The 27,465-nt window shown below is 44.7% G+C and overlaps 1 protein-coding gene across 3 annotated transcripts in view; it reads right to left on the bottom strand.

Annotated features, from left to right (window-relative positions):
* Nucleotides 1–254: 254 nt before the first annotated feature.
* APOOL (apolipoprotein O like) overlaps nucleotides 255–27,465 on the bottom strand; it is a 464,407-nt gene continuing 437,196 nt past the window's right edge. For 2 of the 3 annotated variants that reach the window (XM_069612925.1, XM_069612926.1), the window contains one exon: nucleotides 255–1,422. In XM_069612925.1, the coding sequence (XP_069469026.1) occupies nucleotides 1,325–1,422 (98 nt within the window). In that variant the 3' untranslated portion in view covers nucleotides 255–1,324. The remainder of the gene's footprint in view (nucleotides 1,423–27,465) is intronic. The other variant, XM_069612927.1, reaches the window with a different exon arrangement.

The following is a 27,465-nucleotide window of genomic DNA, read 5'->3' as shown; positions in this document are numbered from 1 at the left end:
CATTTTTCTACAATACAAGATATAAACTAAAATAAGTTATGATTTCACCATTTACCTGTTGCTAGTTCGAAGAACATTATTCCATTATTTTACGGAAATCCATACACTTTGCCTTCACTGTTGTGCCGAGTTAAAAGAAACAAAATTAAAAAAACAAAACAAACAAAAGACAGTACTACTGTAAAAAACAGGAGATCCTAAAATGCCTGTGGCCCAAAATAAGCGCACCCAGGAGTTAAAGAAAGAAACATGAATTAAGACAGGATGGGAGTACTTTAATTGGAGGGTAGTGCTCGAGTTGCTCAAATAGGTAGCTAGTGCCTATTGATTTGCATATCCATGCTTAGAAAATAGATTATAAATAAATGCACGATGGTTGGTTGGGTTAACTAAAATGTGTAACTGCCAAACCTAATAAAGTGGTAATTAAATTGCAACAATATACTATCATGTCGAAATAGGAAATGGAAACATTTTGGTCAATAGAAAGTAACATGTACATTTCATGTTTTGATGACCAAAGCAACAATAGGGGTTGGAAGATATTTTTGAAAAAACAAAACAGTTTAACAATAAGAGATAGATACTCTATGCTTATGGAAAAGCCGGTCTGACATTACACCGGACCTGTACTTTATACGTTTCATCAAAGATAGAATATGCAGTAGTGATCAGTGCCAGCTATCCACAATCCATCCAGGTAGGTTGGTTCATTTCTGAAATACAGAACAAAGGCTGGTTCTCTGCAAAAGGGTCTCAACACATTGCAACTCATTGTGTCACCTCTTTAAAAGATATCGTACCATAATTTGTAGATTTTAAAACCGGTGTATTTCTTTGACGTTAATATATACAAAATATAGCATTTTCATGCAAAGACCAGGAGACAAGGAACTGCTTTCAAAAGTAAAACATAAGGCAATGCTGAAAGCACACACAGGACATAAGAACACAGCACTTCATAACAAAAAAGTGGAAGGTATTTTTTTTTCTATAGTGCTACCAAAAGGGAAATTCAAAGAAAAAGTACCGTAATTACTGATGCCAAATTGCCACCTTTAAATATGTTCAGAATCTAGTTCCATGGTTAACATTGTCCAAAGAGTGCGGTATGTTAAAGTTATAACGCATGATAGTTTATAATAACTTCGATCTATCATGATTTGACAAAATGGCTACAGGCATCAAGAGAAAAATGTGCCTTGTGTAGATTTTGGAACAGGTCCTGTTATAGAACATGATTAATATTCAGTGTTCACATAGTGTTATCCTTTCATGCCATCTTCAATACTGCATCACTTCACTGGCCATAAAGTCCAATGGTTCAACTTCTGGTGCTGTACATATCCATATCCTCAGGGTTAGACTGTCCGTGATCCACCAGTTGCGGGTCAGGCTTAAACTTTTCTCCCTTTACTTCATCTAGTGATGTAAAAAGAAGTAAACATTTTAATAAGCAATGCAAAATACAAAGTATTCATTAACCTAAACATATGAGTGTTCGGGTTCTGCACTGTGTAATAGTGAATCGTAGGTTTGTTTGTACGACCAAGAGATAAACATGTGTTCTTTTTCAGGTCATGGAGTAAATTGTGTTTAAGGTACGAATCTCACAGTTCTGAAGCATATGAAGATGGACAGATTTTTTTCAACGGCACATGGTTTTCATTATATGGAGTTACCATAGACCATCACAAATTAAAGCAGTGCTTCTCAACCATTCCCAACATTGTTCACTCTAAAGAATATTCTTCAATGTTTAATTTGAGTGGCATTGCTTTGTAAAGCCAAGTGGAAATTGATCTATTATAGAACAAATAGCAATTCCTGCATACAGTGCACAGGGGCTGATAAACTATAACCAATAGACCATGCTAGAATTTTAGTGCGAATTGCAAACTGCTTTCTGGGTATATACAAAGTGGTGTGATTACATTTAAATAAGAACAAATAGCATTCTCTGCAAGTCATTGTGTGCAGTGTACAATAGATAGCATTTCCCTGCAGCATTTGGTAAATCATTGCTAAAAAAATAAAACGGAATCCTGCAGTTTTCACATGTGTACTAGGACACTGGTGTTGTACGATTTCCAATTTTCCATGATTGATGGGTAATTTGAGACCAGTGAGAGCCAGATATTTAAAAGGACATATTAAGATGAAAGAGAGCTTAGCTGGACCAGTTCCATTTCCAAAGAAAATATGCTATTTCCAATAACCAGTAAAGCTTTTCACCAATTACATTGCGTGCATGTAAATCAGGGTCCTCTCACGTCACTACAATGTATCCAAGGGAATTTGGAGGGGGGGATGACTTTCAGAAAAGGTTTATACATAGTGCAGATAAAGCAACATTCTGTGTCTCCTAAACTGATAGCACAGCTTACTAGAGCCTATACCTTTACATGCTAGAAATCAATAACAAATGCAGTTTTCGGGGTACATTTTCTCTGATATCAATGCGTGTTGTGATATTGGAGAAAATGAAGCATATTTTAAAATCTGTCATTTATAAAAGAAAGTAGCTTTTATTATGTGCTGTGTGAAGCACTTAGAATACACTAGCCAATAAGCGGTGTGTAAGGAAAGGTGAACTGCATTATGCTACTTAGTACTATATGTTTAGAAATTGAATGATTAGGTGCATATTAGACCTTAGAGAGAATTTCATAGGCAGGTAGATTTTCTTCTGTAGATAGGTTATGGGCTGAATTAAAGGCGCGTGATGACTGCCAGAATTTCAAGTGAGATGTGTTACGCTGCTTCTTCAACAGTGACACATCTAATTCACCCGTTTAGAGAAATATTGCACGGATCAAAACAACCAAATAGATGCCACTTTGTGTAATGGCCAGCACCTGATACAAGACATGGAGACTCAATGTAAAGAGGTGCAACAAGAATGTGTTATTTTAGTCACATTTTTAACAGTTACTTGCTTTCATGAGAGACAGCACTGAAAACAGTAGTGCTGTGCCTGCTGCACTAGAAAAATCAAAGGCCCACATGCGCAATTTAAATCAACAAGGAAATAAATCCATCCAGCCTTAACTGTAGAAATATTTGTCAATACATAAATCAAATTTATTCACCTGTGATTTTTTCAACTGAACTATTGTTTCCAAATGTTTGTTTGTTTATTTGTTTATTTCTAATGCTCACCAAATCCAGAGGTAACAGGGCGCAGCAATACGAAGATGCAAGGCTTACAAAGGTGTCAAAATAGTTCACAATATAACAACATGTATTTACAGGTAAAATTATAAAGGCAGTGACAATATATAGCTATAAGTGTGCAGATTATATACAGTTCAATTCCATCTATCATTTGGAGTGATGGGCAGAGACAACCTGGCATAGGCAGTTGTGACAGTCTAACTAGAGTTGAGGTTGTCGATATAGTTCTTTTTAAAGTGTGGATAGGTTTGGTCTACTCTCAACTCATGGGGCAGGGAGTTCCAGAGTTTAGCAACCTTCATGGGAAAACTATAACCACCAATCTTGGGGAGTCTAAATCTTGGTACCACAAGGCAGTTGGTGTTACCAACTCTTGTCGGTCTGCTGGATGTTCTGCTATTAAGTCTGTCTATTAAGTAACTATGGGCAGCATTGTTTAAAGCTTTATGGGTCAGGGAGACCATTTTTAGCTGTATTTTATTATAGGTAGAGAGCCACTTATGATGGCGTCTGGTCGAGGAAATACATACTCTTTTGTTTATGCCTAGTGCGGCTCTTAAGGCATTATTTTGAAAAATGTGTAGACTCTGGATAATGGCTTTGTTAGCGCCACTGTAGAGAGCATTACAGTAATCTAGCCTAGAGAGTATTAATGCTCTAGCCAGGATCATGCAGCTGTTGTTTGAGAGGAATGGCTTACCAGCTCTGATAAGCTTCCATGTGTAGGCTGTGGTAGAGGCCAGAGATTTCACATTTATCAAAGGACATGGTTGAGTCACTGTAAAATCCAAGAGTTTTTACCTCCTTAGATACCCTAATGATGTTTCCATCGATGGTAAATGGAGGAGTATTCATGTCCTGTTTTGTTGATATTATAGGGAGTGCCTAGAATTATCAGCTCTGTCTCATCATGCAGGTATAGACCGTGGGTGGCCATCCATGCCTGGATGATGAGATAGACCCTATTCACCAGTGCCAGGTCCTTACCCTGATCCCCAGAAAGAGGAAGGAGAATCTGTGTATCATCGGCATAGTTAGTGTAGGTGATACCCAGAAGGTCCAGATCATCGAACACGGGTTTTGTGAATATGTTGTATAGGGTAGGGGAGACACATGAGCTCTGAGGTACACCGCACAGGATCGGGGTGGGGTCTGCCGCTGCCGATGGGGAGAACACCCTCATAGTTCTCTCGCTCAGGAATGATTCTATCCATTTGAAAGCATCTGTGGAAAAGTCGGCTGCTGAATCCAGGTGCCTGCATAGGATCTTATGATCCACCAGGTCAAATGCAGCTGAGAGATCAAGTAATAAGAGCAGTTTCTGTCCCTTTTAAAGGGCGGAAGCCAGATTGTCTAACCCCCTAAGAGCTTATGCAGCTCAAGGTATTTTTGAATCTGGGTATAGGCGACTTTGTCAAGTAGTTTGAGTAGAAATGGTACCGTCGTAATGGGGCGGTAGTTGGTGGCAATGAGTGGATCTAAAGTTTGATTCTTATGAAGTGGGAGAACCCAAGATTGTTTTAAGTTAGCTGGGATGGTGCCAGAAGAGAATGAAGCATTGATCAATTTGGAAATAAATGGAGAGAGGTCTCTAGCAGCATCTTTTATAATCTGTGCTGGGCAGATATCTCCTTTGGAATTGGATGGTTTGAGGGATAAGATAGTTTTTTCTACCTCTAAAATTGATGTTTTGGTGAAGCGGAATCTGTTAGTCTGGGCAGTGGGTATATCCCTATGTAGGGGGTTGTTAGAGGGATGTTGTAGGGTTCAAGGTGTCTTTTTAGCTTTATTTTATTTTGGAGAGTGTTTATTTTATTAGCTAGTGCATGCTGAATATCGGAGCACCAGATCTTATTTTTGGTACATACGTCAGGTATAGGAATCGGGGACTTTAGTTCTTTTAGTATAGTGAATAGTTCCTTCATACTTGAATTAGATTTGGCAATACGTTCATTATAAGAGTTCCGTTTTGCCAGGCAGACTTCATTTTTGTAGTGCATAGAGATAGCAGTTATCTTGAGTTTATTCTCAGTGGAGGGGCATAGTCTCCAGGCAGTTTCACACTTTCTTTTCAGGAGACGTAGGTCCTTTAATTGTGGAGTGAACCACTTGTTAAGGTGAGCTTTAGCTTTGCTTGTTCTTGGTTTGAGTGGGGCAATGAATTTAGGGTAGGGAGAATAGCAGGGATCACTTTGTCCACTGTAATGTTCTTTTTTATTTCTAGTTAGACAAGGTGGCACCTTTTGTGGGGATATATGTTGAAGTCTGGTAGTTGATAGTGTGAAAGACAGAAGTGAATGGTCCGTCCAATGTTGTGGCGTGATAGAAGTAATAGTGGCCGTGCAATTATGATCAGCTACCCAGTCTAGGGTTCCACCCTTAATAGGTTTATAAACGTTTTGCGACAGTCCAAGTGCATTAAGGATATTGGCCATTTCCAAGGCATACTTATCTGTTGGATCATTAAATCCCAAGTTAAAGTCACCTAGCAACAGTTATTGGCTAGTGTACTGTGCAGGTCCTCCTCAAATGTCCCGAGAGGACCAGGAGATCTGTAGATTAGATGTATAGTAAGTGATTGAGAGTTATTTAGAGGGAGTTTGGCAGTGAGGATTTCAAATGATTGCAATATTTGGTGGGGGACTAGTCTCAGTGAAAGGCTCTCCTCTGGAGATGATGGCGATTCCTCCACCTCGGGTTCTATTTCTATCTTGTCTGGAAATAGTGTATCCGTCTGGGGTGGTTAGCATAAGCGACAGTCCTGCAGCATTATGTAACCAAGACTCTGTTATAGCAAGTAAGTCCAAATTACCTTCTGTAATTAGGTCAGCTATGTCTATAGCGTGTGCAACAAGGAATCTCGCATTTAGAAGTGCTCCTTTAAGGGGGTGAGCCTCTATTTTGGCTATCACCTGGCGTGGAGTAGGAATATTAGGGACCACAGGCTTAAGATTGTATGTAATAGTTTGATTGGCAATGGCGTAGAAATCAGAAGAAGAGGTAGGCCGGTTAGTATTATTAAAGTTCATGCTAAGGTGGCAGTTTGTTTTCTTATTTGTAGGTGGTAGAGATCTTGTGAGTGGTTCGTGCAGTTTGGAAAGTCTAGAGCAGAGTTTAAGTTTTCTATTGATCGTAGTACATGGGAGAGTGGCATAGTCTCCTGAACCCGTAGCGTGGAATTATTTAGGATGGGCAGAGCTAGGGTTATTTAAGGCCAGATTTTGCAGAATAAGCGGGACTAATTCAATCTTGGCTGGAGGGATCTTGTTAAGGTAGTCCGAGGTACTAGTAGCAAGGAGTATTGTAGCAACCATTGTAAAGTAGGTAATGCTTTGGCTTAGCATGTTTAGCGAAGAGGTGGTAAATATCAGTAACAAGGTACTAAGGAGAATGCTGAAGGGTGCACCGTGAGCAGAGACAAGTGTTCTAGACAATATGGGTGGAATTGGTCGTCAAGTGGGACCCATAAAGTGGTTCAGATATGCTATCAGACACAATTGGGTGGGAAGCTGTATACAGGGTGCATGTTTCAAGACACCAAGATGGCAAAGGTAGGACCAGTATAGTATATGGAGTTTAGGCATCCATATGCAGATTATAGACATGAACAATGTGCCAGGCACACATGCACGAGTGAGTAATGCGCACAGTCAGCGCACACCTGTGGCAATGGGTATGTATTCAGTGCGCAAGGCGCAGGTACACAGATACAAAATATTCAACACGTTCAGTGTTTGAAATACAGGATGTCAAGTATTCGGTGACGCCGAGGCTAGCAATTAAACTAGGTTATGTGATACAAACAGATTGGCAAAGAAGATGTTATACAATGCGCATATTCTAAGGCAGAATAGGCATAGGTAGGCAAGATTGGCACAGAGCAATATGAATGCATTCAGTAACGGACTTGAAATAGGCGCATGCACAAGTACACAAGGCAGAATGCATGCAATCAGTACATAGTGCGAGGGTATACAGTAAAATAGAAACGCAATCAGGTGAATCGGGTGAAATGGTTAATGGTTTCGGTAGGCTGTGTGACGTGGTAGTGGCAAAATGCAGATCACATGTTCTCAGGGGTAGGGGTGGACGCAATCAGGTAAATAAGATCTGTACTGTATAGTTGCAGAAATGCAGAAAGGTTTATTGAAAAGTGGATGGTGTCCTGCAATGCATTGAGTTTAAATCGTTGTAAGGATTGTCAAATATAAAGAAATAATGACACGATTGTGACTGAAGAAAAAAAAGGAGCAATGTTCCATGTTGGTTTAAATGAACACTTGTATTCAACAACCCTATATTATCCTAACTTCAAGTGAACAAGCGTTTCCACTACGAGCCTGCCTTGCCCCCCCTACTTTGGGAGACTACCAAGGGATATTCTTCTAAAAACAAACTAACATACCAGTAAAATAAAATCTGTGGTCTTCACAGAAGAATAAGATCTAGAGTGGCCAGATCTATTTTATTGCCAATCTCGAAAGCAAATTCATCCATTAGCGGGCACCTTTTGACCCTGCTCTCTCATAATATGCATTCATTTGCTGGGACTAATGTGAGCAGCACAATGCCTGATCATAATGTATGGCTTCACAAAGAGCAGTTTCCATTTAAATCGTATGCGGAGCACGAGGTCCCAAGTTGAATTACAGGCTAGTCATGTGTATTTTCCTTGGTAAACAGCACATGTTATTTACCCTAACTCTATATGTAAAAGCAAATATTACTCATCATTCTGGAATTATAAGATTTAGGAAGATAATGGGCGTGTTTCAAAGATTGAGACTCCTCTTTGACACCAAATTCCCATTTTATACATCACAAATGATTAAAATGAGAAAAAAACATAACTTTATGAAGCAATATTTCAAATAGTCATATTGAGTGTCTGGATGTCAGGCTACACCGAAGGATTATTATAATCTCGGTTTCATTAAACTGGCGTGCTGCTGTGGTAAATTATGGAACAAAAAAAACGAATTGGCTGTCAAAAGAATTAGGAGTAGCTTTTGGTACCTAACTTGTTCTGATCACAAACATAGCAATAGGAAAACCCAATGAAGATTGGGGGGTATATTCAATAGCAGTGTCCAATTATGAGGCAGGCCAATGGAAGGATTGAGCCAGACCCACCGTGCAACATAAGTAGGACATAAGCATGGACATTTTCGAACACTTTAAAAATAAACTGAGCACAGAGGAGAACATTCTGACATTGCAAAAGCTGCAGCACTTTAGAATACGATTCTTGATGGATGAATCAGTTAAAAGTCCAACTGGAGAAAGGACTGATCCTGTACCAGGAGATCTGTTCTGTCCACAAGGGAACCTGAGGTAGTCCTGACTTCATGGAAGCAGACCTGGAGGGGCCTTGCTATCTGGGAGATTTCCCATTTAAAGAGTGCAGCCTGATGCTAAAACTGAAAGCATTTTCTCAAAAGTAAGAGAATTCCCAAAATGACACGATATTTGTTCTCTAGCCACCATTTTCTTTTTCTTGTCAAGTTGCGGAAAGGAGGTGGGGTGGTCTGGCAAGCCGTTATCAAAACATATTGATTTAAATGAGAAATAAACAATTCAATATCACTGCATGTGCAATTCATTTAGATGGCAATTCAATCCAACTCAAAATACATTGTTGTGTGCGTGCAACAATATAGAGATCACGTCACTGCATGTGGAGTGCTGCTATTCAAAAATCATTCTCGTGAAAAATTTTAACTAAAGTGTTTTCATAGAAATAATTAACATTGGGTTGTTCTATAAAGACTTACATAGCAGAGCGGACTGAGGATATATTTTATAATGTGTGTTCTCTAAAGGCCTATTTAATAAAGAATATATTCAGCAGATACATCACCTACATTGGGCAAACCTTTCTCGGCACCACAATGGGTTAATGACCAATTGTTTTACTGTATTGTAGATATCTGTAACTTCTTGCCAAATGATGGAGAATCCCAGATCCGTCAGCAAACGGATGGTCGTCTCTGTGTGTCTGACAGTCAACTCTCGCAACTGGCCCAAATGAGCCAGTCGTGCATGTACGGGTAACATGTATCCCCCGTAAACGCAGAGTGGCACTTTGTGAAAACCCTGGGGGCTGACTTCAGGCTGAAGGAAGGGCCTTGAACTGGTAGTGCCGTTCCTGCACTACGAAGCATAGGATCTTTCAGTGCTTCTTGTGAATGGGGACGTGAAAGTAGGCGTCCTCCAGGTCCGAGCACGTTCTGCAATGTCACCATCCTGAATATTTAAGACTTGAGGTACTTGTTGAGGCGCCGCAAGTCTAGAATGGACCACCAGCCCCCGGTTTTCTTTTTGACTAAAAAGTATCTGGAGTAGACTCCGGAGCCGCAGCGTCGCCGTGGAACCAGCTATATCGCCCCCTTTCACAGCATGGCTTGTATGTCATGATGCCTACCCTCCGGATCAAGCCCATCAGCCCCGGGAGCAGGCATCCAGGTATTTGATAAAACCCCAGCAGCCCCGGCTGGGGGCTCTCTGGGTTCAGTCCTGGCGCCTTAGGCGCCAGGCTCATAATAGAAATCAGTCCTGGCGCAATAGGCGCCAGGCTCATAGACTTTACTTACCTCATGCAGACCATGCTGCAAATGAATCCAAGCCAATGTGAGACCTGGATGGGACTATTTTTCTACAGGGACTATTTTTTACTCGGGTGTGGTTCTAGGGACTTCTTACCTGGAACTACTTTGGAGGCTATTTAAACCACGCCCGAACAGCAGCACATGCTTCGTGTTATTCTGAATCCAGCAGCGTAACGCTCACCGTGCCTGCAGTCAGTATCCAGTCTTCAGCCATGCCCATCTCGAATCCAGAGCTCCTAGCAATAGAAGAAAGAAGAAGGAAAGGTTAGAAAACAGATATTATTTCAATCCTTACCTGAATTCCGGATCCATCCCGCCTTCGAACTTGAAAAGGACATAATTCTACACGCGTTGCATCGCCAGCTGCAGCGCCGCGCCACACTCGCCAGACCTCACTGCATTTTTGGATCCGGCGCAGCCTCCATCATTTTCTCCGCCAAATTCCTCCATCTAAGGGACAAAAGAAACATAAGGTGAGCTGAGAGAGCCAACAAATACAACCTCTCCACCATAGACTTACCTGATTAACAACCGGAGGCATTATCTGTGACAAACCGCAACTTCCTACGCCGCACCTGTAAGGAGAGAGAAACCAGCAATTTAAACACACGCATCTTTTGCCGGACAGTGTTGGGTAATACAGACTCTTACCTCAACACCATCAGCTGCCACAAGACAATCTTCCCTTGGACCCAGCTGCAACACAAGAAAGGAATGTACAAGAGTGAACATCAGACATATTGAACTCTTTGAACTTTATACTTACGGGTTCTCGCCTGGAACCTCGGAGTCAATATTAATCCGGAACTCTTCCAACGCCCTCTAAGCAGTGAAGTAACGGGTATCTACGCGTCCCTGCATTCCACGCAGGATGGAGAGCTCATCATTTACAAACACAAGGCGAGCTTACAGAAAGTGAATATCGGTGGTGATTAGTGGGGAGAACAGTGGGGTGCCATTACTAAAATCCACGGGTGGCTGAATCCCTTTCTCCACTTGCAGGAGAATATTTCTACGGGTCAAGCAGACGAGATTAGGCGGTCCAGTCAGTCTGTCATCTCTGCACTGCGCTTCACGTTGGTGGTGGTCGCAGCTGTCCGGGTCCGATCGACGCCCCTGTGGGAGCCAGGTGAGCGTAACACTGTACCTCCTCCAAGAGTTGAGGGATGTTCTGCTCCTGCCGGGCCACGGGAGGGTTCCCAGGACACCTGTGCTGATACTCTAGGGTATGTCTGTGGGCGAGTGCGTCCAGCATCCATTGGTAGGTAGAGAGCTTCTTCCACTCGCTGACGAATCATGTCAGCCGGTGTTAGGGAGAATTCTCTGTTAAGGCTAATTTCCTAAACCTAGTGAGTCCCCCAGCAACTTTGCTGGATTTTTGGGGTTTATTTTTTTTTTCTCCTGCTAAGAGTGAGACTCTTTTTCTCCCACTCTTAGACGTGATTTGAGAATGTCCTTTAACTGTGAATGTGTTTTATGGGCTATGGGGTCTTTTACTCCATAGGGCTTCATGCGTTTTTGGTATGTGTGTTACACAGCACCCTCAGTGCAGTAACACAGGGGTGTCATAGTGACCCCCAGACATGGACTGAGAAGCCCTCCAAATGGTGCCACTCTGCCTGGGGTCTACAGGATGTGTGGGAGGGGGATTAGGCACCCTGGACTGAGTTGCCTTGGCAACTGAAGTCGCACTCTTGTGTGATTGGCCCAGTGGTGAGCCGCCTGGCTCACCACTTAGCATGTCAGCTAGGCTGTTGAATGGGGTTTTTTCTGCATAAAAGCAGGGCTTTGGGGACTGGAACTTCAGAAGTCGCCACAGGACCTAAAGAATCCGAAGAGGGGAGAAGCTGAGCCATCTATAACAACACCACCGGTGGAGCCCTGCTGTAAAGAACTCACCACTTCCCCGACGACAGAGGAGATCTTCTTCCAGGAGAGTCTTCTTCCCTTTGAGCTGGTGGGACCAACTAGTTTGTTTTTTTGCGCCTTCCAGGACGTCTCGTGGTCGAATCGCCCGTGCCAAGCACCCCGGCGGCCGGACTGCCATGCTTCACCACTGACCGCGAATAAAAGGGTTGCACCTTTTAATTGGGAACTCCGCGGCTGGTTTCATCCCTGGCAGTGCAACGACTTCCAGCTTTCTTCCTCGTCGAGAACATCTCTTTCTCTGGTCGAAGCCACGACTTGCACCCGCTGCCAGGAACAACTGCCCCCGCTGGAACGTTCTCACCATTTAAGGTACTGTGTCCTGCCTGGCCTCCTTTGCAACAGACTGTCCAAGGTGTCCGGTCAATCCTTGACTTTCCAACTGGGTTGGCCTCCAAACCTTCTAACTTTATCTTTCTGAACTGATCCAACCTCTTTTGACATTTTGTGCAAAGACTTCGAGTGCATTTCCACTGTGATCTTGGGCACATTCAGCCTTGCTTTCTCTAAGAGTGGGCTTGGCCTGTGAACTTTGGCTCTACAGTAGACCCTGCCTTTCCTGTCTTGCTGGGGGTTCTTAAAAGTGTTGGTACTGTGTTATTTCCATGCTCTGCCTTTTCTCTCCCTTTTTAACAAATTATTGTAGTGCCATCTAAGGTTACGTGCTCACCTCTGTTTTGCTAGTAAGTGGTGTCTTAACATAGACTTGTCGAATAATTAACTAGGGAGGTGTATATACTTATAGTGACTGTGTTTGAACTTGCTTGATATATTCGTGCCAGTGTATTTTCATAAGTGTGTTTTAAATAAATAATTATATACTTTTAATACCAAAACTCTGGTCAGTGTTTGCTTGTTCTACTGTATTTTTGGCCCTATTGTGTATACTCTATATACTGGCTAACATCTTGAGAGAAGTCTGACTGCTCAGCCACAGCTACCAGGTAAATCTGGGTGGTGCAGACTGCTACCAATTGGGTTTACTGCTTACTCCTGTGGTCTTAAACTTTTTGCAGTGGTCCCTAAGGGAACTGCACAGGTTTCTGCCTAACAGCCGGCCTTGCAACGGGGTGCATGGGTGGGGGCCCGAAGTCCTGGGCAGTTCAGTCCTGCTTCGCTGCCCTGCCTTGAGGGCGACTGCGGTGCTGACATCCTGCACCGCAGGAGTATCTGCACAGGTTTCCTCGGATCCCTCCCGTGGCCCGGCAGGAGCAGCACCATAGACCTTGGAAAAGGCCTCTGTAGGCCTCCTGGGTCATGGACCTGGAGTGCTGGCGGTACAAGGAGAAACCTTTCGTCGATCCGCCAGACTTTCCTCCGGAGGAGCCAAAGGAAGAGCAGTGTTGCTGGACCGTACCCAGAGCACGGGCCGTCTCTTTACCTGCCTTGATGGCCTGCAGGGATTAGTAAACAAACTTCCCAAAAAGGTTATCTCCGTCGAACAGCATGTCCAGTACCCTCGCCTGCATCCCCTACCGGAAATGTGTGGCCTTCAGCCAGCCTTGACGACTGAGGCAGCCACCGTTCCCCATCTGCTGGAAATCTGTGTCAGCATTGCCCAGCGCTACTGTGATGGCATTGTCCGAAGGCACCTATCCCTCCTGGAAGAGGGCGATCGCCTCCATCCTCTTGTCGTCGGGGAGAAACTCCAGAATCGGGCCCAGCTTGTATAACAGCTCCCCGTCTTACCTGGCCAGGATTGCCAGTGTGTTGGCTGCCTTGATGGTTGACGCTGCAGTGTAAATAACCTTCCTTCCCATGGCGTCCAACTTCTTCCCCCTTGCTGTCCGGAGGGACTGAGGACAAGGAAGGGTTTGACAACCTTTTCCTCTCGGTCGCCTAAACCACTGAGTCTGGTGATGGTTGCGACCGTAGGCACCCGGTACTTTTTCTCCATCCTATTTTAATTGGCTGGGGCCGTGCAGTGGTTCTTCAAGAGGGCCAGGCCCTCCTCCCACATGCCTTCCAGAAGGGGTACTGCCACAATGGTCTTCCTTCTGGCCTTGTACCTCTGGTACAGGAAACCCTCCTTCTTGGTCGCCTCGGGATTAAGATGGAAAAGCTTGAAGCTTTGGCGACCATGTAATAGAACAAACCCACTTCGTCCGGTGGGGACGCCCTCGGCTGCAGAGATCTGCCCGCCGTGACAATATCGTTGTTGTCCGTCTCTGTCTCTGTTTCCGTGTCCACCGTGGAGAGGGCACCCAATGCAGATGTGGAGGCTGATCATGGGCCATAGGAACTGGGCCCTGCGGCATCCTTTTCTGTATTTCAGACACCAAAGTGTGCAGGGTCGATAGGATGTCCAGGGATACATCCCTCTGTGGAGCTGGCGTGATCCGAACACTAGGCCTCACAACGTCCTCCTCCTCGACGTCCTTGTGGACCGTGTGTAGGGACTCCAGGTCCTCGTCGTGGACAAAACGTCCATGGCCTGGGGCACAGCCAGGGGCTTCCTCCGACCTTACCCCTTGGACCCAGCAGGGTCGGAGCTGGGCTCAGACAGCATCCTCTTCTCTGCTGTGCCAGCTGGCTTCACCACAGTCACTGTGGAGGCTTCCCGCCACGTAGGCAGGGACACATTGGGCACAGTAGGGGTTACCTTCACAGGGTCAGCCCCTTTTGCCTTTGTGAGAGCAGCCGCCACCAGCTCAATCGTCGACGAAGACTTCTCCTGCGCCGCCAGGGCCTTCTTGGGCAGGTTGGCTGCCCTTTCCTCAGCCTTGGGCTTCTCTGGCTTCTCCCGCAGCTTAGCTGGGATTGGGCGATATCCTTTTTGAGGAGGAGCTCGATCGTTGGCTGGTGATGGCGGCGGATGGTGATGTTGAAGACGCCCTGTCCATCGCGGGACAGGCTTGCGTGGCGACCCCGATGGAGCTGGACCTACAGTGCTTGCCCTTGTCTTGGGCACCCCTGAAAGGACTTAGAAACCCGCTCCTCGGACTGGCCCGGTCCAGGATGAGGCATGACCCTGCTCTGGGCAGAGGCCTTGGTGTTCAGCCACGCCGCCAGTCTTCTGTGTCAATCCTTCATCATTTTCTTGGAGAAGCCGAGGCAGATCTCACACTCTCCCTCCTTGTGGTCCGGGTGAAGACAGTAGACACATTGGCGGTGTTTGTCCTCTACAAACACGTTCCCTAGCCCGCTTCTGGTGCAGGGCCTGAAAAGGGACCTTCCTTCCTTCTCCTCTGTCATGGCAGGAGGTGCGAAGAGGGCTGATGGCCTTCTGGATACTCTGAATAAACTTTGATGATCTTCGTCCTTGAGGGGCACTTGAAATGCACCGACAAACGGATCCCTGCTGTCGGCAGATGGAGAGAAGAGCACACAGGCTCTTTTTTGACAAAAATAGAACTTTTTTCTGTTGATTTTTTTTTTTTTAAATTGGCTTACGGAGCGAAACTCGAGGACTCCCAACACTGAAACAAGTGTTAAAAATCGGAATAGGTTTGCCCTAGGAGGGGCTTAGGGAGAGGCCTGTCATTGGCTGGGGGCAGTATGACCCAGAGGACAGTGATTGGTTTAGGGGAGAAATACAGTTTGTAAGGGAAAGTGAAACTTTTTCTTTTACCGAGGATTCCCGGCCTGACGACGGGGAATATTCATGAGCATGTGAATTCATGCCAGACCACATGCTGGTGAATATTAATAAACAAATCACTTACCCCTGTTAACGTTGCTTCGACTGATGTTCTTCCCATGTATTCCTCATCTTTGAAACTTGTTGTCCAGCTTCAGCTGCTTCGGAAAAAAAAAAATTTGGCAGCAGGCGATGTGCGTCGATGGCGTTGAGTTGATGTTATCGAAGGCATATATTATTATTTTTTTTTTATTATTATTGATATCGTTGAAATAAATCAACTTTTCAATACAAAATATTACATACAATTGATCTTAAAAAGTACATAGAATTTAAGAAATAGAAAAGGATGGATAAAAATTCATATAAAAAGGCATATATAGCACGCGCAGTGCCCGTTGGCCTCAGTTCCGTTTTCCTTTCTCCTGCAGCAGAGATACCCATAAAACATGGGAGTGACCGTACTTAGCCTTGACGGAATGGAAGCTGTAATAGTAGGGAAATTCTACTGAGGGGTCGGATGGGAGGGCGATGAGGAGTACGTGGGAGGAACATCCCGTCGAAACAACGTTACCGGGGTAAGTAACTTGTTCTTCGAATGGATTGTGTTCCTCCCACGTATTCCTCATCTTTGACAGACTCCCGAAGAAGTATTAGGTTTGGAGGAAGGAATACAATTATAATAATACATTTTCATGGACAGAGTGAAGGACTGCCTTGCCAAAAGTACCATCCTGACGAAGGGAAGACTCCAGGCAATAATGCTCAGTAAACATGTGGATGGAAGACCATGTTGCTGCTTCACAAATGTTTGTAATTGGTACGCCCCTTTGAAGGGCTGTAGATGTAGCCATGGCCCTGGTGGAATGAGCTCTTAAACCTTCAGGAGGGTCCTTTCCTGAATTATCCATCTAGATAAGGTCTGTTTGGTCACAGCCTGACCTAGCTTGTATCCTGTGTATCCGATGAAGAGTTGGTCATCAATTTGTAACTTGCACATTCATGAAATGTAAAAGCTTAACCCGTTCTGAGGGTCTAACCTATGTAGACTTTCCTCCTCCTTACCAGGATGAGATGGGGGATAGAAGGAAGATAGAACAATTTTCTGACCTAAATGAAAATCCAAAATGATTTTGAGCAAAAAGGAAGGTTTGACCTTTAAAGCATCCCTATCCTTGTGGAAGATGACAAAGGGTGGCTTGGATGAAAGTGCCAGCAGCTCGCTCAATCTACGGGCTGATGTCAGAGCAACCAATAGGATGGTTTTGAAGGTTAATAACCTTAAAGACATGTGTGTAGAGGTTCAAAGGATGCACACGTAAGGAATTTTAAAACCAGATTAAGGTCCCAAACCGGAACCTGGAAAGGAGATGGAGGGAACACATTAGTGAGCCCTTTTAGAAATTGAGTCACCTTTGGCATTTTGAAATAGGAACATTCCTCTGACGAGCACTTCAAAATGGACAGCGCCTCAATGTAGCATTTAATGGTACCAATCTGAAGCCCCAGATTAGCTATGGATAGAAGAAAGGATAAAACATCTGGTGTTGTACATACAAAAGGATCTACATTGTTTTCCTTGCACCAGTTGCAGAACTTATTCCAACAGCAATGGTACAAAGACTTTGTTGCTGTCTTCTGGCCGTAAGCAACACCTCCATAACGTCATCTGGGAGGTCCCAATGCTTACCTCTCAGGCTTTCCGAAACCTAGTGTGAAGGTTGAGAGTCTTGACCTCTGTATGGAGAACCCGACTCTCCTCTCACGAGAGAAGGTCCTCTCTTTGTGGAAGACGCTTCGGAGGACAGATGGACATGTCCACAACTTCTGGGTACCACGTCCTCCTGGCCCAATCTGGAGCATTTAGGATCATGTGTTCCCTGAACCTTCTCACGTGAGGAATGACTGGGACTGGAGGAAACGCCTACGGAAGTGGAAATTCCCAGTCCACTACGAACGCATCTCCTAGAGCTCCTCTTGTGGGAAATTCCATGGAGCAATGCCGTTCGCACTTCGGTTGAACGCGGGGTGAAGATCTCTTGAAGGACTTCCTGAGCTAGTTCCCACTCGTGCCCTGCCTGCCTGCTCAGAGCGTCCGCTGCAGTGTTCTCCTCTCCAGCGAGGTGAACTGCTGATAGGGAGATTCCTTCTTGAATTTCCCAATACCAGAGCTGCATTGCCTCTCTGCAGAGTGGTAGTGACCCTATACCTCCTCTCTTGTTGAGGTAGTGCATGGCCAATGTGTTGTCAGTCCTTATCATAATTTTCTTTCCCCGTACACAGGGCACAAAGGCCTTCAGCGCTAGTCTGATTGCCCTCAGCTTCAAAAGATTGATATGTAGGTTTGGACTCCGATGGAGACCAACGACCGCTGACTGTCAGATCGTCGGTGTGGGCTCCCCACCCTGTGATTGAGGCATCCGTCACTACTGTAATCTCCGGCCATGGCTGCCCAAAGGGCTCTCCCTTCACTGAAGATCCTGTGAGACACTGGTTGGAATCTGAAGTCGGTCCGACATCTTTTAAGACCTGGGACCATTGCGTTCTTAGAGCCTATTGAAGGGATCTCATTCTCAGGTGAACTTCTGGCATCAGAAAAGGGCAGGATGCCATGAGGCCAATCAACCTCAGAAAATCGAAGGCCGGTAGACTGTGGGTATTCTGAAATGTGGTCACCATCTGAAGAATGTCTTGAGCTCTCACCTCGGGTGGCGAGCTCTTTCCCAATGATGTATCTAGCACAGCTCTGATGTACTGGAGCTTTTGGGAAGGTGTCATATGGGACTTCTTGTAATTGAGGGAGAAGCCCAGCCTGTGAAGAGAGTGGCAGGTGACTTTGAGATGATTCAGAACTTGTTTGGGAGAATGCTACTGGTTAGCCAATCGTCCAGGTAGGGGTACACGTGAATCCCCCCTCTCCGGAGACTCGCTGCCATTCCCGCCATCAGCTTGGTGAAAAAACCTTGGGGCGGAGGTCAGCCTGAATGGCAGAACTCGAAATTGATCATGAAAACCGTCAACTGCGAACCTCAGGTATTTTCTGTGCTTGAGATGGATTGGCACATGAAAATAAGCATCCCGAAGGTCCAATGACACCAACCAATCCTGGAGTTGGAGGGCCTGAAGGATCTGTGAAAGTGTGACCATCTTGGACTAGTCCTTCCTGAGGAACTTGTTCAAGTATCTCAAGTCCAAGATGGGTCTCAGTCCTCTGTCCTTCTTGGGTATCAAAAAATATGGGGAGTACCAACCCTTGTTCCTCTCTGCTACAGGCACTGGTTCTATGGCACCTTTCTCTAGCAGGGTTAAAATTTCCTGCACAAGGAGTGGGTCCGGAATCCTCAAAGAGCGGTTGCCCGGTGGATTGCTCTGAGGTCTTTTTATAAAAGGAATAACCGTGGGCTACGATTTCCAAAGACCAAACATCCGAAGTAATGTCTCGCCATTCTTCCAGATGCACTGTGACTCAAGAACTCAAAGTGGTTTTATAGTGGCTGATGCAGAGGCCGATGGTAAGGAGGCTGCTGCTTTAGCTGGCTTTGCACCTCTACCTCGTCCACCATGAGAACATTTTCTCTGGCCTCTTTGACTGACCATTTCTCTCGCCCTTCCGACTGAGTGAGTGAGGTGTCCGTTACTACTATAATCTCTGGCCATGGCTGCCAAAAGGGCTCTCCCTTCAGAATATTGTGCTTGCAGACCCACCACTGAAGATCCTGTGAGACCCTGGATGGAATCTGAAGTCGGTCCGACATCTTTCCTGAGAACTGGGACCATTGCGTTCTTAGAGCCCATTGAAGGGATCTCATTCTTAGGCAAACTTATGCCATCAGAAAAAGGCAGGATGGAATGAGGCCGACCAACCTCAGAAAATCGAAGGCCAGTGGACTGTGGGTATTCTGAAATGTGGTCACCATCTGAAGAATGTCTTGAGCTCTCACCTCGGGTGGCGAGCTCTTTCCCAATGATTTATCTAGCACAGCTCCGATGTACTGGAGCTTTTGGGGAGTAGTAGCGAAAAGATCTACCCCTCCAAGATTGCCCGCTAGGACGAAAAGGCTGAGGTTGCCTAATAGCGGCGCCCAAAGATTTGGCTGCCGCCTTTGAGGTCTGCAAATTCTCAAGGTTCTAGTCAGCCTTGTTGCCAAAAAGGTGAGACCCGTCAAAAGGCATGTTGAGAAGCCTAGATTGCATTTCAGGTACAAAACCCAACTTTCTCAACCACGCAAATCTGCACATAACGGTGCTGGTAGCCATGGACCTGCTGATGCTATCCGCAGAATCCAATCCTGATTGAAGGGACTCGCACATGGCCTCTTTGCCGTCCCTAATAATAGATAAGAAGCCGTCCCTTTCACCCCCTTCGGGAATGTGTTCTTCCGCCATTGAAATACAATCCCATAGAGTATAAGAAAACATTGCGAGGGGACAAGTGGAGCTGGCAGATTTTAGTGCCATACTTCCTGCAGTAAATACCTTCCTCGCCTATCCATCTACGCGTTTGTCGTCCCTATCAGGAGGGATGGTAGGGTACACTGCTTTGGAAGTAGCCGTAGCTGCCTGCACCACCAGACTCTCTGGAGTGGGGTGTTTTCACAGGTAGTCAAGGTCACTACTGGAAGGGCGGTATTTTAATGTCAAGTTCTTATCAACTGCCGGATTGGATATCAGAGTCTCCCAGTTTCTAGCCACCCTTTTCTGCAATACCATATGAAAAGGCAAAATAGGATCAGATTGTGGACCCTTGTCCAAAATGTCAGTGAGGTCGTCTTGCTCATAAGGCAATGGTTGCCAACTCCAACCCATGTATTCAACCACTTTCGACATGAGCTGCCTGTAGGATGCATTTGCATGCTCCCCAGGCTCTGGTTTTCACAAAATCAAGTGCGTGCGAGGTATCTACGACACAGCTGGCAAGTATGGCGCGGCTGGCGTTGAAGGTTTCGGCGTTGATGTCAAGGGCCTAGCGGGCGTCGAAAATCTCAACTTTTCCTAGTATCTCATGTGATACTTCAATGGAACATCGGATCGAGACCTCGAAAGCTCACGATGCAGATAAGGCCTTTTTCCCGGGCTCAAGGGCGCGCAGGATTTCGGACAAGACCTTTCCTTTCCGGCTTCCTTTGAAGGCTCAGTAGGTGCATGGCTTTTTTGTTTCTCAGAAATCTTTAGCATTTCAGCCCTGAAGGCTTCCCACTCAGCAAGAGTGGACTTTCTAGTAGGGCAAGCAACCCTTTCGGGGGAAACGTCTGACGACTAAGTCGACCTACAGTGCCTTCTCTTTGATTTCTTTGAAGAAAAAAAAGAGTGGTGTGAGCCACTCCTCGACCTGGATCGCTTGGTCTTCTTCCTCCGAGGATCGGGTGGGTGATTTTTTAGGGATTTTTCCTACCTTAAGTTTCCCCTTCTGTTCCCTCAAGGCCCTCCCCGAGGCACCACAAACAGATAAAGTGCAGGTCAGTGAGAGACATTTTTGACCGGCAATCCCAGCAATTCTTGAAACCGGACTTCGGAGGCAACGGTGTCGATGATGAAGACATTTTATCGAGAGGTGATTGTAACAAAGACGTCACAAGATGAGGCGTGCCGAATTTTGCTCAAAGCTATTGTGGAAAAACGTAACTGAGGCCAACGGCCGCTGTGCGTGCTATATATGCCTTCGATGACATCACCCTCGATGGAGGCCTTTGCGGTACATCGACTCGACGCCATCGATGCACAGCGCCCTCTGCCAAACATTTTCTCCGAAGCAGCTGAAGCTGGACAACAAGTGCCAAAGATGAGGAATACGTGGGAGGACACACTCCATTTGAAATATTGTTTCTAAAATCATATGATACTTTATTTATATAGTGCCTATACACAATGGGCCTCATTATGACCCTGCCGGTCCGGAAAGAACGGTGGCGGTAAAAACGCTGCCACCGTTCTTTCCGGACTGGCTGATTCAGAGTCCTGCAGGCGGAAGGGGTCACTCCCGCCAGGTCTGACCTGGCGGGAGTAACACCACCCGCCTGCAGGCGCAAATGGAAACACTGGCTCTGTCATGGACAGAACCAGTGTTTCCATTGTCCCATGGAGTCACTCCATGGGAATGGGGACTTACAGAATTCCGCCTCTGGAATTCTCGGGTCACTGGGGTCGTAATGCCCCAAAGATTCCAGGAATCACGGAGGCGGAATGGTAATCCAGGTCCGGCGGTAGCCTGCTAGTTTTTCCGGCACGGTTACCGCCAGACTCGTAATGAGGTCCAATGTGTTTCAAAGCGCTTCACGACAAGGGAAGGAACAAGGGAAAATACAAAACATTCTCACAGGCCACGAACAACAAGAATGTGAAAATAACTATCATACTCGGGCTAGCGACATTTCTGATAGTGCAAGTGCTAACACACAAATAGGAAGGAAATGGGAAACAGACAGGCGACTACCGTACTAGGCCTGACAAAATTGCTGGTAGAGCCAGAGAATTACACAAGGTGAGGGAGAGGGGAGGAGAAGGTGGGAGAGGAACAAAACAAGCGACTATCGTACTAGGCCCGACGACATTTCAGATAGTGCTGGATAGGGAGGGGGGAATAACAAGTAAGGAGGGGGGAGGAGATGAACAAAGTAACTATCATACTAGGTCCAGGGACCATTCAGATACATTAAGTGCATAGAAAAAAGTAAGAGGGGGGAGGAGAGAGAAAAAAGGGGGAAGGGAGAGGAGAAGAAACAGAATAAAACAGTGAACAGAGAAGCAGAGGGGAGAGCAAAAACAGTGGCAGAGAAAACATTGCAAAAAATGTAGTCAATGATTCACAAAGATAATGGGCACAGCATGATTCAGGGCCAACCTGAGTGGGAGATCCAGGGAAGGTCCAGCACGAGAGTTGGGGGGGGGCAGGGGATGAAGCCCCAAGAGTCAATGTGTCCAAAAAGTAAATCCAAGCGTTGGCAAAAGTCATTGATGATGAATCCTTTGTCAATCAAGACAACTCCAGCAATGAAAAGGGGAGGGACTAAAGGGGGGAGAGGGGAACACAGCAACATCACAGGGACCAGAGGGTGGTGGGGGGCACAGCAAAATCACAAGGGACTAGGGGGGGAAACTCAAATAAAAAATCATGCTACTTCTCCTTGAATTCGTGAGGAAGGGGTGAATCTAACAACCTATATTTCACTGATGTGTATTGTTGCTACAAGGAGATATGGTATAAATATGAAATATGATTCTGTACAGCCGACCATAGAAATTCGACCTATGAAATTAAGGGGTATATTCTCTGGGAGGTTCACCCTGTTAGGCAAGCCAATGGAAAGACTTGACCAATTCGAAAGTGTAAGGGCACTACTACATAAGGTGGGAATATTACACATCATACAAGCAGAAACACAGGCTGCAGAAAGGGGAACCCCTGTCCCAACTGGATGAGTGCTGAGCTGGATTAAGATCTGGAGATGAATGGGCATTATTCTTAAGGAAGCCTGAAGCAGATTTTACCTGAGGCAAACCAGATTTCCTAGAGGTAGCCCAGGGAACTGGAACTTCTGAGGCTCAATGCAGGCTTGAATTGTTCAAAGTGAGTATAAAAATTCCCCACTGTAATTAGATGCATGTCCCCTAGAAGCATGTCCTTGTGAAGTCCCTGTATTGGGAGGAATTTGGAGAAGCAGAGGGGGAAATTCCACTAGTAGAAAGTGGTAGCAAATAGAATGCTTTAACATTTAGTGTGAAATGCAACATTGCTTTGTAAAGCCAAGTGGAAATTGATTTATTATAGAACACATTGTATTTCCTCCATACAGTGCACAGGGGCTGATAAACTATAACCAATACAATGTTGTAGCATGTTCGTGTGAATTGCAAACTGCTTTCTGGGTATATTCAAAGTCGAGAGTGATTACATTGAAGAACAAATGGCATTCTCTGCAATTATTTGTGTGCAGTGTACAATAGATAGCATTTCCTATCCGTGCATGCACAGAAAGTGAAGTATTTTGCAAATCATTACTAAAAACAACAGAATCGTACAGTTTTCGCAAGTGTAGTCTGACACTGAATTTCTGAAAGGTTGTACGACTTCTAACTTTCCATGATTGATTGTTAATTTGAGACCAGTGAAAGCCAGATATTTATAAGGACATATTGAGATGAAAGAGAGCTTACCTGGGCCGGTTCAATTTACAAAGAAAGTAACCAGTAAAGGTTTCACCAACAACATTGTAGTGAGAGGACCCTGAATTACATACACCCAATGAATCCAAGGGAATTTGGAGAGGGATGACCATCAGAAAATTCAAATTTTAGGTTTGTACATAGTTTACAACACACAGAATGTTGATTCATCTACACTGATAGCACAGCTCACAAAAGCTTATACTTCTTTTACATGCACATGCTAGAAACCAGTAAAACCACATTGCACATGGGACCACATTGCTAAATCTCCATCAAATGCAGTTTTCTGGGTACATTTTCTCAGATACCAATACTTGTTTTGAGATCGGAGGAACTAAAGCATGTTTTAAAATCTGTCATTTATAAAAGAAAGTAGCTTCAAGTATGTGCTGTGTGAATCACTTAAAACATACTCGCCAATAAGCGGTGTGTAAGGAAATGTTAACTGCATTATGGTATTTAGAAGTAGATGTTTAGAAATATACGTTGTTGATTTATGGAATGACTAGGTGCATATTAGACCTTAGAGAGAATTTCATAGGCAGGTTGATTTTATTCTGTGGGGAGCCTTAAAGGCGCGTGATGACTGCCCGAATGTCAAGTGAGATGTGCTTTAAAGTTACACGGCTTCAACTGTGAAATATGATTCAACTGTTATTGCACGGACCAAAACAAGCAAATGGATGCCGCCTTCTGTAATGAACAGCACCCGATACAAGACATGGAGACTGGCTCAATGTAAAGAGGTGCAAAAAGAATGTGTTATTTTATTCACATTTTCAACAGTTACTTGCATTCATGAGAGACAGCAGTTAAAACAGTAGGACTGTTTCTGCCGCACTCGAAATAAGAAAGGTCCACAAGCGCAATTTAAATCAACAAGGAAATAAATCCAGCCTACGCTGTAGAAATATTTATGTCAAACAATGTATAAAGCCAATGTATTCACCTGTGATTTTTTTCAACTAATCTATTTGTTTCCAAATGCAGCACTGCTTACTGAAAAGTGCATTGTGTCCTGCAATGCATGGAGTTTAAATCATGTGAAGGAATGTCAAATGTAAAGAAATAATGATACAATGGTAAATGAAGGAGGAAAAAAGGAGCAATGGTTTTGTGTTGGTTTAAAAAACGCTTGTATTCAACAACCCTATAATCTCCTAACTTCAAGTTGATTAGAGTTTCAACTCAGGTCTGCCTTGCCCACCCTACTTTGGGAGACTTCCAGGGGATATTCTTATAAAAATAAAGCAACATACCAGGAAAATAAAATCTGTGGTCTTCACAAAAGAGGTAAAACGGGTTGGGCTACTACCTCATCTAGATGATACCTGATTTTAGATAAAGAACAATTTATGAGAACAGAAATAACTACTAGAGATCAGAGGGTAGAGAAAGCAAGCAAAGGTTAACCACAAATGACACTAGCCCTGAATCACGAATGTTAAGTTGAAAAACAAGTGATGACCATATGTACTATACCCTGAAATTAAATGCTGTTTGTATAAAGAATCAATGTTCCACAGTTGCATACAAGACATTTTTATTTAATCAATTGCCACGAATACATGTTTCAACCTTTACTGACAAGTGTTCTTCAAGGCTTCACTCACATACAGCAAAAACAAAAATGAACATACAAATACATTTTTACATTAAAGGATATTTCATATTATGCATTAGCACCAAATCAGAAATCCATATGTCCCAATAAATCCAAATGAGTTTGAATCACAAGAAAAACATACATAAAGCCTCATATTAATCCTCTTTGTTGGCAACACATACAATGACAACACAAATGCTGTTTGCAAAGCTCAAAAGCGCAAATATCCAGAAAAAGCAGCCTACCACTACCAATTTCATGTATCCACCACCAAAACACTGCACATTGTGAAGTTACTCTTCCAGAAATGTGCTAAAAAAAGAAATATCACAGTTGAAAGAGAATATCTGAAATACATTATCACCAAGTCTAAGACTTGAATATCCTCCTTAATCCTCAATTTCTATAACAACCTCAGTTGCTGAAAAAGTAAATGCATAATCTGTATCGTAACCCTCATAGGGTCTAAATTGAAAAAAACAAAAAATAAAAGGGATTGGGTACCTGTGAGGTCTCCTATCCAATCCAGCATGATCATTAAATACCAGAACTGGAGTGTGTTCTCCGTTTTCAAATACTACGGCCTTCTCATACCTCTACTTCTGGTAAAAAAAGAGCTACTGTCCTATTCATATGCACACCAATGTTAAAGCCTGGAAAAATCAGCAAAACCAAGGTGACACTACTACTAATCTTAGTATTGTACTCAAATTAATTTCCTGAATAGATAGGAATTTCATCCTAAAAAGGACAAAAAATGGGCCACGAGCATACAACCACAAAACACAATTCCCCAATAAAGAAATGGCAAAAACCTCCTATTCTTAATAAGCTAAACAATGCTAGATAGTATTGCAGAGAGTCTGTGAGAACAGTCAACTCCAAATGGAGACACTGGGGGGTGGGTTAGGTTCTCTGCATCTCCTGCATTAATGCTTATATGTGTACTGCCCGCCTTATGCATTCTCGCTGCCATGTGCAGATCTATATTCCAGTCCCAGTGTCATTATTTATACATCACCTCAATTTTGGTGGACGCCGCTGCACTTATCGCTTCCTCCTTCTCGGTGGTCGTTCGTATCCATAGGACCATTCTGTGCATCCAACCAATCTATAGCTTCTTCCAGGGTCTCTAAGAACAAGGCCCTGTTTTTATGAAATATTTTCAGTTTCGCCGGGTACATCAGTATATATTTGTAGATGGCCTTGCGTAATCTTCTCTTGACCGCACTGAAGTTTAGTCGGCGTCTTTGCACCTGAAGTGTGTAGTCCGGGTATGCTGTTATTGCTGCAGACGCCATATGCATCGTGCCTCCTTTACGGAAGTATTCCAGGATCTTCTCCCGGTCTTGATAGTTCAATATTTTGGCGATGATCGGCCTTGGAGGGGCACGTGGTGCTGGTTTCCGCGTCAATGCCCGGTGAGCTCTCTCCACCGCGAACCCCTGGATGAGTGCCCCACCTATTTCTTGCAGCAACATGGTTTCAATGTAGTCTGTGGGGTTTTATTCCTCTTCATCTTCTGGGAGCCATATTATGCGTATGTTGTTTCTTCGGACCTGTCCTTCGGCCTCCTATTTTCCAGATAACTCACTTGCTGGCGCAATATGTGGATATCAGAAGCGTTAGTCGTGCAGGCAGTAGTGTTTTATTGGACTTCTTTCAACAGCGCGCCTGTGCTTTCTGCTATTGCTCTCACGTCCTGTCGCAGTAGGTTCACGTCCACTTGTACTGCGTCAATTTTATGTTTAAGCAATGTTTTGAGGCTAGTCATAGCTGCTTCCAGTTTAGTTTCCCAGGTGACCGTTAGGTCCGCTATATCCTCCAGGATCTGTTGTTCGCTGCTCAATGGTGTTGTCTCTCTTTGTGCATTGCTCTCTTTGTTCCTGGCTCTGTCTGGTGGTAGTGGTGTTCTAGTGTTCTCCTCCATGGTGGGCTGTTTCCCCCTTCGTTTTGGGTGTTTTAGGATGTCATCTCAGTATTGCTCGGTGTGCTTGCCTCCGGTATCAAGGGTCCGTGTTTCCGTTACACAGCCTTGCACTGGCTCGGTGGCACTCAGCTTTGTTTCTGGGGCACTTGGTTGCACTAGCGTGGGCTAGGCTGCATCTCTAGGTGTTAGTGCTTTTATGGAGTGCAATAGCTCTATATGCATCAGTGGCCAAGTACACTCTTATCTCTTACTCTCCAGTTATGGTGTTTGTCTGTTTATTGTTTCCGGGCCTGGGTTTTGGCACTTGTCCTGCCTCTTATTCCCGGGCGGTATGGCGCCTTGCCAGCACCAGTGGTTTCACTCTTCTGCATTGGCTCCCATATGTAGGGGCCTCTCTGCTGTTTTCCAAGCTGTTAGGCCTTTCTCAATATGGGGCGGAAGTGGTGCACGTTGTGGAGCGACCCTCACAGTGTCC

Source organism: Ambystoma mexicanum, chromosome 5p (genome assembly GCF_040938575.1).
Source record: "Ambystoma mexicanum isolate Mex_15411 chromosome 5p, UKY_AmexF1_1, whole genome shotgun sequence".
Lineage (NCBI taxonomy): Eukaryota > Metazoa > Chordata > Amphibia > Caudata > Ambystomatidae > Ambystoma > Ambystoma mexicanum.
Note: the sequence above shows the minus strand (reverse complement) of the source record. Positions and strands in the feature narration are given on the sequence as shown.